Below are 14153 nucleotides of genomic sequence, written 5' to 3' on the forward strand. Positions count from 1 at the left end.
ATTCCATCTATTTCTGCTTCATATGTTAAATCAGCTAGCACAGCTTAGCCAAAGCCACAAGGTACCACAGTGGATTGGTGTGGAGTCAGTGTATAGACGGCCTTAGTCAAGGCAGGTTAGATGAGAGAGCTAGGGAGAAAAGAAAGCCTGTGGCTGAGAAAAGAAATGTTGAGAGCTAAACTTCAACACCAATCCATGCCTTGGATACAAAAATATAAGGGCTGCAGAACTGTGAGCCCCAGATGCAGTAGGAGCAGAAAGAATGGAGAGGGAGGTGTGAATCAGGGAAGAGGCTATAGTGAGATTTAAAAATGTGCATAGGATCTTTAAAATTTACCGTTGTTATTATTAGGAAGGTTTTCGCATGTTTAAAAAAGCATTGAATATTGTTTTCAAGTGTGCTGATTTAAAGTTAAGGCCAGTTTGCTGCCATAGAACACTAGCTGACAGTGCTGTTGGACAATAGAATCTGACAGGAAAGCTGGCTCTACCTGCTCAGCAGATAGGTTCTAAGCACAGACCTAGAGAAGGACCTTTGTGAAATAGTATCAGGAGGGCAAAAGGAGAGGAGTCATGTCCTCAAGGGAATATGCTAAGGAGCAAATAGTGAAGATTTTTCTACAAGAGAATGTTATTTCTAAAATAGCTTATTGAAGAGTATATTGATCTTGTCTTCAACAAGCTGTCTTGCTGTGAAGTTAAATCCAAAAGAGTTAGCGGGGAAATGAAATAATGGATTGTATATATTTTTACATTGAGTTTTTTAAAGTTAGCATTTTCATGTAAAAACAATTCATCCATGTCTATTAAGAAATAAATGCAAGTAGTTCAGAAGATGAAATGAATGAGAAGTCCCCCTTCCCCCTCCTTGATATCATTCCCTTACTCTTAATAGTTTCTTGTGTGTCCTTCCAGAAAAAATTTGTGAATGCACAGGTTTGTACCAGTGTCCATGAGCGAATGAGTATATTTGTGCAATGGCTTGTACTGTTGAGTTGATTTATTTGTGGTACTGTAACTCATTTCTTTAAGAGAGTGGTACTTCCTAGAGCATAACATTTGATATGGCTTTAAAATGTAGATTTGCCTGTGGAGGATACATGCTAGATCATGGTTCTTAAATATTGCTTATAAATAATTTTACATATTTTCATGGAAATTTTTGTATGGCTGCCACTTTTAGTCAAGTTTAAATATTAAAAAGGCTTATAAAAATTAAATTTATTTGCAGCATTAAATTGCTTATAGTACTTGCATGTTGATTTCCTAGGCATGTAGCATGGATAAGTGCCAAATAAAGTGAATACTGCATGAAGGAGGCAGTAAAATGATACCTGACATGCTCGTTGCCAGGGCTTCCACCCTCCAGATGCCTTTTCCTTCCAGGCACTGGATGCCTGCAGTGAACACAAAAGCCAGAGGCTGGCGATGTAGCTCAGAGATGAGAGCCTTTGCCTAGCATGTGAAAGGCGGTGGGTTCTTCTAGGTCTGCAAGGAAAAAATAGAATAATAATAATAATCTTTCAAAGCCCAAACAGCTGCTGCTGTAGTGTTAGGTTAAAAGGACTTTTCTGCATGGGGTCATGATGGCTATCTAAGAGCAACCTCATCTTCAGTAAATTGAGGTTGTAGGAGTGGGTGGTGTAAACATTCAGAAATAGTAAAATAGTTTATTTCTCAAACCTTTCTTTTTTTTTCTAATAGAAATTTAAAGCTGATCCAGTTGAATTGTTTGAAATCCCAGTAAAAGAATTAACATTTGACCAACTCCAGTTATTGAAGGTATTAATAGTAACACAAAATGTGAATTTTCCTTTAGCTTTATTATGATTTACATTTATCTTTGCACATAAGAATAACTATGGATACAGCATGCATGGAATATTTTAGCTTTCTGGTGAGTTTTATACATCTTGGTATATTTTGTTTTACTGTGTTATTTTGCATGATTCCTTATCTCATCTCTGTTAGATACTTAAGTAAATAGCTAAGTTACAAATAGTTTCCTAACTTAGGAGTTTTTCTTCTATTAGGCACTTGGTCATGATTTCATGCATATATAATAAAGAGTGCACATAATGCTTAGTGTTTATTAAATTGACAATTCCACATTTTGTCTGTTCTAGTTCGCTAACTTTTCAACTTTTCTAATTGCATTTTTTGTGTTTCTTTCCTAGCTTTCTCATGTGACTGCACTAAAAATCAAAGATCGGAAACGTATGTACCAGTTTGGAAATATTGTTTTTCTTTTATGATCGGCATAGATAGGATATTCCCTGCTCATTTTCATGTATCCTTGGTCATTTTAATGACTAGCATTGGTCCATCAGAATGTAACCTTATAGATGTGACGCTCTTATGTTGATTTTCAACTGGGGTGTTACTTGCATAGTCAGCATTTCACTCCTTTTTTTATGTCAGTGTGTCAGTTCTTTCCACACATTGTTAACTATTACAGAGTAGACTGCCTCTCAAGTACAGATTTCAGTGCCAGGACTTGGTTCAGCTCTATGACTGTGGCAGTCACTTTACTGAAAAGCTTTGTGTCTCAGTGTCCTCCCTGAATGTTCTGCCTCCCACATCCATTCTCTGTCAACAGAGCTCAACAATTTATGGACCGCTTAAACCCATGGCTTCTGTGCTCCTTATTTTTAGCTATATATGTTGTCTCAAAGGTAGAACAGTGCTTTCCAAGTCCTAGAGCCTGGCTTTCACAGTGTTCCGTACAAGGCAGGTGCTTGATAATGTGAAAGCCACGTGAGGACTGGCTTGGTGAAAGGTTATAAGGTGCTTCACACACCAGTATTACCCCAGAATGTGACTTCATAGGCTTGTGGATGCTTTATGACTATAAACAAAAAGTGAAATTTACCTTTCAGTATTCAATTGCACATTTTAACCTAATTTTAGACTTAATTTTGTAAAGTACATGGGTTGATTTTTTTTTTTCTTTTTCTCTCTCTCTTTTTTTTTTTGCATTAAAAGATTATGTTAACAAAACTCAAAACTAGCTGAAGATTTTCTTGTTTGCTTTTAAGGTAGTTTTGTGTAGCTCAGACTAGCTTTGAGTTCAGCATATCCTCCAAGTGTGGAATTATAGGCATAGGCCATGCCCAGTTTTTTTTTTTTGTTTGTTTTTTGTTTTTTGTTTTTTTTGTTGTTGTTGTTGTTGTTTTTGTTTTTTCATTCCCAAGGCAGGAGCTTAGGGTCTCTTCCATGCTCGGCTAGCTCTTTACTAACTGCGCCATAGCCCCAAATCCTAGATTTTCATTAATCTAAAATTTCTGAGTTGGTTTTGATACAACTCCAAATTCCACTGAGAAATGAATTACTACTTCTGACTACATTCAGAAAGTCATGTTAATAGTTTTCATATGAAAATAATCACTTCTTAGAGCCACAAAGGATGATGTTTACATAAAGTATTATGAATTAGTCTTGTTAGATGCTTGTTTAGGTAACGGGGTTCTAAATGGTTAAAGATAGTAAATGTAAGGGCCTTCAGAAGTACTGAGCCCAAAAAGATGTGGTCACTGTGCACAGGTGCTCCTACGGTTTGGGAGAAGATCTGCTTTAGGGGCATTTTACTTAGCAAACTTTTGTAATTTGAATTTTCAGCATCTCTGGTTGAGGAGGAACAATTCCTTGCTGAAAACCAGCCATTTCCTTCTCTTAAGATGGTAAGTTCTTGAGGAACACCGGGGCAGGTCTATCTCATTGATCTCTGTTTGCAGGAACGATTTTGTTTCTGTTTATTCTATTAAATGGACACTAAAAGGGCTGTGTCAAAGTCATCAGTGTGAGGCATGATATCACAGAGCTAAGCCTAGACTTCTTGAAATCTTGACTTTTCTGCCTGCTTGCACATGCTGGGATTGCATGTGCTGGCTGTCACCACGAGGCGGTGCTGCTTTCAGAGCAGCGTAACTGTTCACTTGAGTATGACTTCTAACTTCATTTGGCAGCAATAGCAAGTTTGCACATTTCTGTGTAAACGGAAGGAGATGACACTGAGGGGAAGAAAGGAGGTGGAAGGAAGATGTCATGTGTGATGGTGGAAGAGGTCTCTTTCCAGTATTTAACACTTAGGGTTTGGAGAGAACATAAGAAGCTCCCTCATTTAAAATAAGAGCTCTCAGAAATTCACTATGAAAACCTCTAAGCAAAAAGTAGTATAGAGATTTTAGAAGTTGGCTGGGCATGGTGACACACACAACTTTCTCCCTAGCACTCTGGGAGGCAAAGGCAGCTCTTTGAGGCCAGCCTGATTTACATAGTTAGTTCCAGGACAGGTAGGGCTACATAGTGAGACCCTGTCCTCACCATCATTATCATCATCGTCATAATTTAGAAGGTATTTGAGCAGCCTCAGAAAAGTCCATGTAGATGCTGGAGAGATGCTACTATGCTTTCATAATGATCTCCACTTTCTTAAGATTTATTTATTTATTATGTATGCAGCATTTTGCCTGCATGTGTGCCTGCGTCCCAGAAGAAGGCATCTCATTGTAGATGGTTGTGAGCCACCGTGTGGTTCCTGGGAATTGAGTTTAGGACCTCTGGAAGAGCGGCCAGTGCTTTTAACCTCTGAGCCACTCTCCAGCCCTGATCCCTACTTATTAAGTCAGTTGTTTGTGGTCTACTCTAGTTACTAGGCTTCTGTTCATGTTTTTGCTTTTGGTGGTAGTGGTAGGAATTTACTTAGGACCTCTTGCATTCTCAGCAAGCACTCTCTTAATTTGATTTTCCAGTTATGGCTGCCAAAATCATCTGATTGCCAAATGTCTAGGAAAAAAAATTCTATTTTTTCTTTTTTCTTTTTTTTTTTAAAGAAAAAATGAGCAAAGTATTTGTGTCTGTGTAGTAGCCTTTTTGATTTGTGGATCTCAAAACAACAGTGTATTTTCTCAAGGCTAGGGGTTAAAATTAGAGTTAGGGATAGGCTCTTCCTTATTTCTTGCTGCCTATAGCTCACTTTATAGATTATTTTAAAGGAATGATGAAAAAAATTTTAGGTTAAGGTTCTATTTTTGTGCTGATAAATGAGTTGTCCAAGATATTACTTGAACCTGCTGCTTTAAGGAAAAAAAAAAAAAAAAAACAAAAAAACCTTTTTTTACTTTCTCATTTAGCAAAAAAATCTATCATGTTTTTAGTTCCATTTTAGAAAAGTTAATGGTTTATAATGACAACAAAACATTGGTAATATAGTCTTAACTTATTTTTGTAATAATTCTTTTTTTTTCCTATTTTGCCATCCATTTTACCAAAAACAATACAATTCATCATCAACAAACAAGGTTTTAGAATCATTGCCAGAAAATGTAGGATTTAATATAGAAATAAAATGGATTTGCCAACACAGGGTAAGTAATTTTTTTTGTTGTTTTTTTACTCTTCTTTTGTTTTAAGGTGATTAAGTAAAACTGAAATCTTGTAGTTTCTTTCATTGAAGTACATTGTTTGCTGGACCTTTAAAATTGAAAATAAAGAAAAAGTATTTTGTGTGTTTGTGTGAATGTGGCTATAGATGCTATGATACGCATGTGAAAGTCAGAAGGCAACTTTTAGGACTGTTCTCTCCTTCTACTATAGACTTGGGATCAAACTCGGGTTTTCAAACTTGGGTAGCAAACACATTTACCTGCTAAACCATTTCACCAGCCGTGGACATTTTTTAATAAGTCGCACTTTACATTTACGTGAATTGTTTTGTTTTGTTTTGTTTTGTTTTGCTTTTGAGACAGGGTTTCCCTGGCTATCCTGGACTAGCTTTATAGACCAGGCTGGCCTTGAACTCATAGAGATCCGCCTGCCTCTCCGAGTGTTGGGATTACAGGGATGTGGCACCATGCCCAGCTATGTGAATATTTTTTGATTTCTGAATGTATATTGTAAAAGTTTTGGTATACATGTGGCCTGTGTATATAGTAATATAAACAGTTTCTAGGTATATTTAAAAAGTAGATAGTCAGATTCAAATTTTTTAAAAATTCTACCTCTAAGCATGTTTAAGTAATAATTTCCTAAGCACATTTTTTAAGTTAGTAATACTAACATAGGAGAAGAAATCTCTGTAAATATGTTTTAAATCAATCACATTTAGTCACTCATTATCCACAAATATTTTGTAAAGATCAGGCATTTTTTGAGTGCTGTAGAGTAAGGATAAAATAAGGTCCTGCTTTCCTAGAGTTCTATTCTAATTGAAGAAAGCAAGGGTTAATTAACTGTTGGGACTGAAGAGCACTTACTGCTCTTGCAGAGGATACAAGTTCAGTTCTAAGCATCAGGTCCTCACAACTCATAACTCCAAGCCCAAGAGGACCCAGTGTTTCTGGCATCCAGGCATCTTCATTGATGTGCGCATACCCACACACAAGCACATAGCGTAAAAAAACCTAATCTTTTAAAGAAAGAACTAAATTGGTGTATTTGGTGCTAGTGGAAGGTATGTATGGTTGAAGGTTGCCTGGAATGTAGAGTATTGAGTCATACTTGGCCATTTGGACTGACAGCCTAGAAAAGTGTGTAAATGCCTTCAAGTCATGCTCTTTATGACCGGCTAAGGTAGTCTTGCTTCAGATAGCAGATTCTCAACCAAGATTTTCCAAATACATAGTTTTTGTTTGTTTGCTGAGGTTTCTAGAATTGTTTTGACTGATATTGAGGACTTAATGAATATGAGTGTATGTTATGGTTTATAAAGATTATGTCAACATAGTTAAGTCATAGTACACTGCAGGTTTCAAGAGATGTAGCTTTTCTTCTGTTAATGTAAAGCCAAAGCCTGTTGGTGGTTTATTGATCCTCTTGTGTCTCTTGCCTGAATTATTATCGCTGTGTTATCCTTATATTACCATAATTGTCTTCTCAATCACTTGTTCCTGACTTTCGGCTTCCTCTTTGTGAAATAAGTTTTATGTAGTTCTACTAGCAGATTTCATGCCATTTCTCTTTAGCATGGTTATTATAAATAACATAACGGAAACCAAATACTGGCCACCATGTGTTTAAAATAGGTCTCCGGAGCATGGCTGGACAGGAGTATAGATTGCTACAACTATTATGGAAAACAGGTCTCTAAAAAATTAAAAATAGAACTCTGCCATATGATCCAGCTGTACCTTTCTCTGGGTATCTACCAAAAGGAAATGAAACAGCCTAAGTGTCCATTACTGCACAAACAGGCAAAGAACTAGCCATATCGCTGGGCATGGTGGTACCTGCCTATAATCCCAGCAAGGGATTTAAAGGGGAGGCAGAGGCAGGTGGATCTCTGTGAGTTCAAGGCCAGGCTGGTCTACAAAGAAAGAGAGTTCAGAACAGCCATGATTATATATGCAGAGTAACTCTGTCTCAAAACAAACAAACAAATGGAAAGAAAGAAAAGTAATAGAAAAGAATAAGATTTGTAAATGGGCCTTGAGAAAATTATTTGCTATGTAGAAATAAGCCAGCCACAGGAAAATATTGCATGATTTTACTCTTATATGGAATCCAATGTATTTATTTCAAAGGTAAAGAACAAAACTAATTACTGGGTGTTAGGGAGGAAGTAAAGACATCAGAGGTCAAAGAATAGAAAATAACAAATGTGTATGGTAAATATAGAGATTCATATGTAGGTGAAGGCTGTAGGTTATTTGCTGTACATGAGATCGATGCATGTTAAATAAGCTGATTTCATTTGGCCCTGCACCAAAGGGGGCAACCATAAGAAGATGGATGTGATCCTTTGCTTTGATGATATGTGTACTGTATGTATTTGTAATGTTTTGTATGCCTTTGGGAAACACGTAACTACATTTATAATGTTGGGATGGTTGTCTTTAAGGCTTTCTCTAACCCTGCAGCCCGAGCCTGTGTCACGGCTTCTCCTTTTCTTTCTTCCACATAGGATGGAGTATGGGATGGCAACTTGTCAACATATTTTGACATGAATCTGTTTTTGGATATAATTTTAAAAACTGTTTTAGAGAATTCGGGCAAGAGAAGAATAGTATTTTCTTCATTTGATGCAGATATTTGTACAATGTGAGTAATATTCAGGGCTATTTTTTGATTCTGTATTCTTTGATTGTTGGTAGCACTTGGAAGGTTGTCCAGGTGGCACTCTGGTTTGACCTCTGAGTCAGTTGCCTGTGTTTTTTCTTCCTGAAAAAGGGATATTCTTTATCAGGTACACACTGCTCCTTCGGTGTTTGCTGTGTTGTTCCTGTAAGCCCACATCTGGCATGTTGTCCTCCATATCTGATTAAGCCCCAGAGGGTTTCCATTGCCAGTTTCTGAGGTTATTTTAACTCTTGAATATAAAAACTTTAGATGGTTTGACATGGTTGTATCTGAGTAATGGATTGCTTTTTCTTGTTTGTCCTGTTCTTGAGAGTTTCTCGGTCTGTAGATCATGAATTCACTGTATAGCCCAGGCTTGCCTTGAACTTACAGTGATTCTCCAGCCTTAACTTCCTGGAGCCATGATGCCTAGCTTTGTTTCTCTCTTGTTTTCTTTTTAGTAGTTTCTAAAGTTTCAAAGTATTATTATCTTTACAATATTTTCCTTTACCTTGTCTATTTAGGGTTCGGCAGAAGCAGAACAAATACCCCATATTATTTTTGACCCAAGGAAAATCTGAAATTTATCCTGAACTCATGGACCTTAGATCTCGGACAACACCCATTGCAATGAGCTTTGCACAGTTTGAAAATATTTTAGTAAGTTGTTTCAATTTTCCTTTTTTTTAAATTAACTTTATTTTTCTTTTAATTTCATATGTATGCACTGTATTTCTATCATTTCTCTCTCTTTCCTCCAAGTCTTCTCATGCACTCCCCACTCCCTCTCAAATACATGGCCTCTCTTTATTATTGTTACATACGCATGCATAATTAATACACCCACGGCCTTCTGAGTCCATTAAATGTTGCTGGCATGTAGGTTTTCATATTTTGTTTTAGACAGTATTAAATTAAGGTTTCCTGTTCTAACAGCTGATTAAAGGGTTTAACTAATGTCAAGGAGAAATGACAGTGACTACACATTCAATATGTGCTTATAAGTTACATTCATATATTAAGAGTATGTTGTATATATAGACACACATGTAATCCATTAAATAAGGGAGATTATAAGGAAAAAAATCTGCCCATCTTCCTTTGTTGCATCTGTTCTGAAGAACACTAACCCAGAGTCAGATCATTTAGCAATTGTAATAACTACATTTCCTTTTTGTAAACAGTGAATTTTTCTTTTTTCAGGGGATAAATGCCCATACTGAAGACCTGCTTAGAAATCCATCCTATGTCCAAGAGGCAAAGGATAAGGGATTGGTCATATTCTGCTGGGGTGATGATACCAATGACCCTGAGAACAGAAGGAAACTGAAGGAATTTGGAGTAAATGGTCTAATATATGATAGGTATTTGTTTTTCGTAAAAAATCTCAACGGAATTATACAAAAAGTGTAACTTCTATCTTCTAAACTATTAAATTTAGTAAAGTTGAAAATTATGTAGTTTAGCCTAAAGTTTATCTTGACACTTGCAGTTTTTCCCAGTTATTGGAAGTATGGCAAAACCACTTAAGCCATAACTGAAATGTGTAAGTTGCCTTGGGATGAGGACAGCTGCCTGTCCCACACCTGTCTGTCAGAACTTTCTCAGCAATTTCTTAGTTGCCTTTCTGTTGCCATGAAGAGACAACACGACCAAGGTGACTTATAAAGGAAGCATTTAGTAGGAAGCTTGTTTGCAGTTCTGGAGGGTATGAGTCCATGACCATGACCATCGTGGAGGTCGGAGAGAAGAGGACAGACAGACAAAATAGAATGGGCCTGATGTGGGCTTTTGTAACTGCAAAGTCGACCCCCATTACACACCTCCTCCGACAACGCTGTTCCTCCTAACCCTTCCAAACAGTCCACCAGCTGGGAACCAGCTGGGAACCAGCTGGGAACCAGACTCAAACCACTACAGTGACCTCATTGTAATATGTTTACACATTCCCAGTGATGTGTGTTTCCAACGCAGAACATCTCCCTGGCCTTTTTACATGTGTGTTCCCTTCTTATCTTGATTTCAGGATAAATGCTCACTCTGTTTATTCTACTTTCTCAGGCTAAATCCTTGAAGTCTTCCATTTCTGTATTCTTTAATCTCTCCACCCTATTTGCCTTCGGGATCTTTCCTCTCACGATGCCTTCCATGTGCAGTTTTTCTTGCTGTAGAACAACACAGAAATGTCACTTGAATGAGGGCTCTTTAAGTACTCTATTTTAAATAGTAGCGTCTGTTCACAGGGCACTTCTTAACTTGGCTCACTATCGTTTGTCACTGACACACAACATGTATGTAACATTGCACCATGTGTCTTTATTCCTGGCCTCTTTGAACTAGTAATTCCCTTTTCCCTAATGCATACACACAGAGAGAGTGTAGGCTTCTCAAGGGAAAGGCCTTTTGCTTGTTTTTGTTTACTGTTTCCAAAGCTACGGCAGTTTGATACAGACTATGGGATTTAACATTTGCAGACTGGATAGACAAAAGAGCTTCCTAGGAATTGGTCTTTGAGGTGTAAGTTTAGTAGCTGCTAATACTCATTGCTGTAGTGTAAAGAGGTTTTAGGTTGTAAAAATCATTGACTTGCTGGAAGAAGTGATAAAGTTTTCACCAGACCTGCGTAAAAACAAAAATATACTCTCCTTGGATTTAATAATACTACTTTTTGTCTTACTAAGTTATATCATTCTTTAATAAAGATTTTACTCCCACTATTTTGTCTGAATTGGTCCAGTTTATTGACTTTTTAATTTGTTTATTTTGATTTTGGAGATCAGAAGGGTTTCACTATGTAGCTCAGGCTGGCTCAGTCTTGCAATCTTCCTGTCTCAGCTTTCCAAAGATTGGGAATACTACCACGCCTAAGTGGTCTGCTGTCTTACTTATCTGTCTGCCTGGTTAACTTTGCCTAAAACAGAATGACTGGTCAGATATTTAAAAGGAGGTGTTTCCAAATAACAAAAATTTAAATTTTATATTAACAATTTGATAAAAATACTGGCTTTAGCCAATGTTGGAAAGATTTACATGTATCTGTGAGTATGCAGAAGAAGAAATGACTGCAAGTATTTAAGACAAGGAAAAGATGGTGTGAAGTATGACCTTGCTAAGGAATACAAACTTAGATCCTCCCTCCAAAGGGCTCTCGTAGTTGAGCCCGGTGTTGACGTGTAATAGCAGGACAACATTTTAACAGGTGCTGAGGAAGATTCTTCCTGGCTTGGCATCTTAAAGAGGAAAAGCAAAGTGGAAAGTTTGAGATGGTTGGATTTGATAAGACTTGGATTACAGGCATGGACCCAGCATGAGGCAGGGCAGGGTTGTTGGGGCATTTGGAGGGCTGGCCTGACATGGGCTGTACTTAGGGACCAAGAGAATGGGAGGTTATATTGCTGTGAAAATATGTGCATATAATATAAAAATTCTAATGGTTCTCTAAGGCTTATAATAAAACACCTTTTTTGTTCCTTCAGTTGTCCCTGGCCAAGCTTCTGTCTTCTCTTTTGTTTTTTTGTCTGTTTCTACACAGACTAATTTAGAAGGTTTTGAGTAATTAGTGATTTGGAGCCTTAGGGGAATTTTTAAGAGTGGTGATAGGACTGTGTAGGTTTTGGTTTGGTTTTTTGTTTTGTTTTGTTTTTTTTGTTTTTTGTTTTTGTTTTGTAGCCCCAGCTTGTGTCTGAACTTCCTTAAGCCTCTGATCCTGCTATTTCCGCCTAAGTGCTGAGATTCTAGTCATCGGCCACCACAGCCAATATACAAGGTACTTAGGCTTCACCCAGCCCCCTCTGCGCCAAGTAAACAATAGAGCAGCTGATTTGCAGCCCAGACTTAAGTATGCATTTTCAATGACACATTGTTTTCCTATAAAATCATTAAGGCACAGCATGTTCAGGTAGCCCCTGCTCATGGTGTAGAACTGTTACTTTTTTTTTTTTTTTCTAACATTTTATCGTGAGTGGTTAATTTAGGTTGGCCTTTATAGCTCTGTCTGCTGATGGTCTGGCTTTGGTACAGCAAATAGCACAGAGTCTAGAATAGCCCTGGGCCTTGAAGTCCTCTTCAATCTACAATCTCTGTGCAAGCTCTGAGATTGTAGATGTGCCCCTACCACCCAGCTCAACCCAGAGGAGGGGCCCAAATACACCAGTGACAGACAGAGCGCCTAAGTGGCATTGTGAAGTTTAGTCCTAAGCACCATGAACTTCAAAAAAGAGTGGGAGCAAGAGAGAGGAGGGAAAGTAGTACAGACTGTAGTGAGTTTAAAGGCAAGGGATTGTAAGTCCTCATGGGCTTCTGTATAATCCCAGTTCTTCCCTCCTTTGCTCTTCATCAACCACGTAATTTTTCTCTTAAAAAGTTCTTATTTTAATCCTTAAATAATAGGCCATTTTTTATTTATATGAATTTAATCTTTTTACTCAATAGTCTCAATCCATTTTGCTGTAAATTATTCTACTTTCTGTTATTTAAGAACATTTAGGCAGTTAGCAGGTCTCCTGGAATATAGGTGTAAAATTTTTCTAGGGCAGTGACACAGAGCTTTGTGATTGCTTGCTCACCTTGTTTTACAACACAGTACACATACATGCATGTCTGTTAGATTAAAAACATGGTTCTGTAGAGTCTCCTAGTTATGTGTTTGTTAGATTCAAATTTTGGCTTTTATTGGCTTTGTGACCCATTCAGCTGTTAGCGCAGCAAAGTCAGACTTCCAGCGCTGGCTCAGATGTTTTTGGAAGTGTCACAGGACAATTAGAGTAAGTTATAGTGCTGTCCACCATGGCCTTCCACAGGTTCTCAGGGGTAGGGTTCTGCCAGAAGAACCCATTGATCAGACACTGTTTAAGCAGGGTTCTGGTTGAGACTAGGGGACACTTTGTTTAAGTGGCAGTGACTCTCCTGTTTTCAGTAGCTGTTCTAGTATAGATCAGCTGGCTTCTGTGGCCACAGACGCCATCCTAAGAGTAGCCTCTTGCTAACATTGTGTCTTCAAGCTTCTTTGATAGCCATATCTATTTCTCATGGCTTACTATCATTGTGTCATCTTGAGAGAGGACATGGAATTGTAAACATTTACAGGTTTTTGTTTGTTTGTTTGTTTGTTTGTTTAAAAGTATGGCCAAGCTGGAGTTCTGTATCAGAAGTAGGGTTTTCTAACATTTCACCTCTCTGCTCCCTTTTCAGTGTAATCATTGAGAACTGGGGAGTCATATTTGTTGCTGTTTCCTTAAGTATTAATTTGTTTTCCCTGTGAGTCCTGGGAGGATTGGCTTTGTCACCAGTGATCTGAAACCAGAGCTAGACCTTCTTCTAGGTCTGCTTTCATTCTGAGCACTGTGTGCCCCTTCCTATGCGCACTATGTGCCTGTTGGTGTATGTCATTGACTATGCGCTGGTTATGCTACATAGTTGGGCCAGTGTTTGCCTCGCGTGCACAAAATCGAGAGTTTGTTCCCAGCACAGCGTAAACTTGGTGTGATGCTGTGTGCTGTAGGCTCAGTACTCAGGAGGCCTGATGGGAGACCCTGGTTTGGGGAGTGCCTCAGTATGGAACTTTGGGATGGGAATGTAGGCCATCGATAGTGTGCGCACAGCCTTGGGCTTACCCCTGGCACTGGAGAAAGGATGGGCAGTATATTTTACACGTTTCTGGATTTGTCTTCACAGCCTTGGGCTTACCCCTGGTACTGGAGAAAGGATGGGCAATGTATTTTACACGTTTCTGGATTTGTCTTCGTGTAACTTGTATCTTTGGTCCACACTTAAAATCTTTTTTTTTTTTTCATTCTACTCTGGAGAACCTTTTCATCTGTTGCATTGAGTTTTCCATATATGCTACTATGTTTTTAATTCCTAAAGACCTCTTGATTTGTGTGTGGTTTTCTTTTTCTTTCTGAAAGTGCTATTTAGGGAACATGTAGTAACCTGTTCTCATTTGGTGAAAGTACTATTCCTCCCAGGACTTGATGGTTATTTTAGTTTTGTCTTTTTTTTTTTTTTAAGGTTTTTCTCTCTTTTCTTTTCATATTCCACATTTAAAAGTTTTCTTGAAATCTACAGAGTGTATTAGAAGCTCTGGGTGAGTGAATGAT

The 14153-nt window shown here is 37.9% G+C and overlaps 1 protein-coding gene across 5 annotated transcripts in view; it reads left to right on the forward strand.

Moving 5' to 3' along the window:
- The window catches only part of Gpcpd1 (glycerophosphocholine phosphodiesterase 1), a 52527-nt gene that overhangs the window by 35417 nt on the left and 2957 nt on the right, over positions 1-14153 (forward strand). For 4 of the 5 annotated variants that reach the window (XM_060371503.1, XM_060371502.1, XM_060371504.1 and 1 more), the window contains 8 exons: positions 916-936; positions 1705-1782; positions 2178-2217; positions 3619-3680; positions 5301-5366; positions 7901-8037; positions 8580-8715; positions 9259-9419. In XM_060371503.1, the coding sequence (XP_060227486.1) occupies positions 916-936; positions 1705-1782; positions 2178-2217; positions 3619-3680; positions 5301-5366; positions 7901-8037; positions 8580-8715; positions 9259-9419 (701 nt within the window). The remainder of the gene's footprint in view (positions 1-915; positions 937-1704; positions 1783-2177; positions 2218-3618; positions 3681-5300; positions 5367-7900; positions 8038-8579; positions 8716-9258; positions 9420-14153) is intronic. The other variant, XM_021651169.2, reaches the window with a different exon arrangement.

This window comes from Meriones unguiculatus, chromosome 18 (assembly GCF_030254825.1).
Source record: "Meriones unguiculatus strain TT.TT164.6M chromosome 18, Bangor_MerUng_6.1, whole genome shotgun sequence".
Classification (NCBI taxonomy): Eukaryota; Metazoa; Chordata; class Mammalia; order Rodentia; family Muridae; genus Meriones; species Meriones unguiculatus.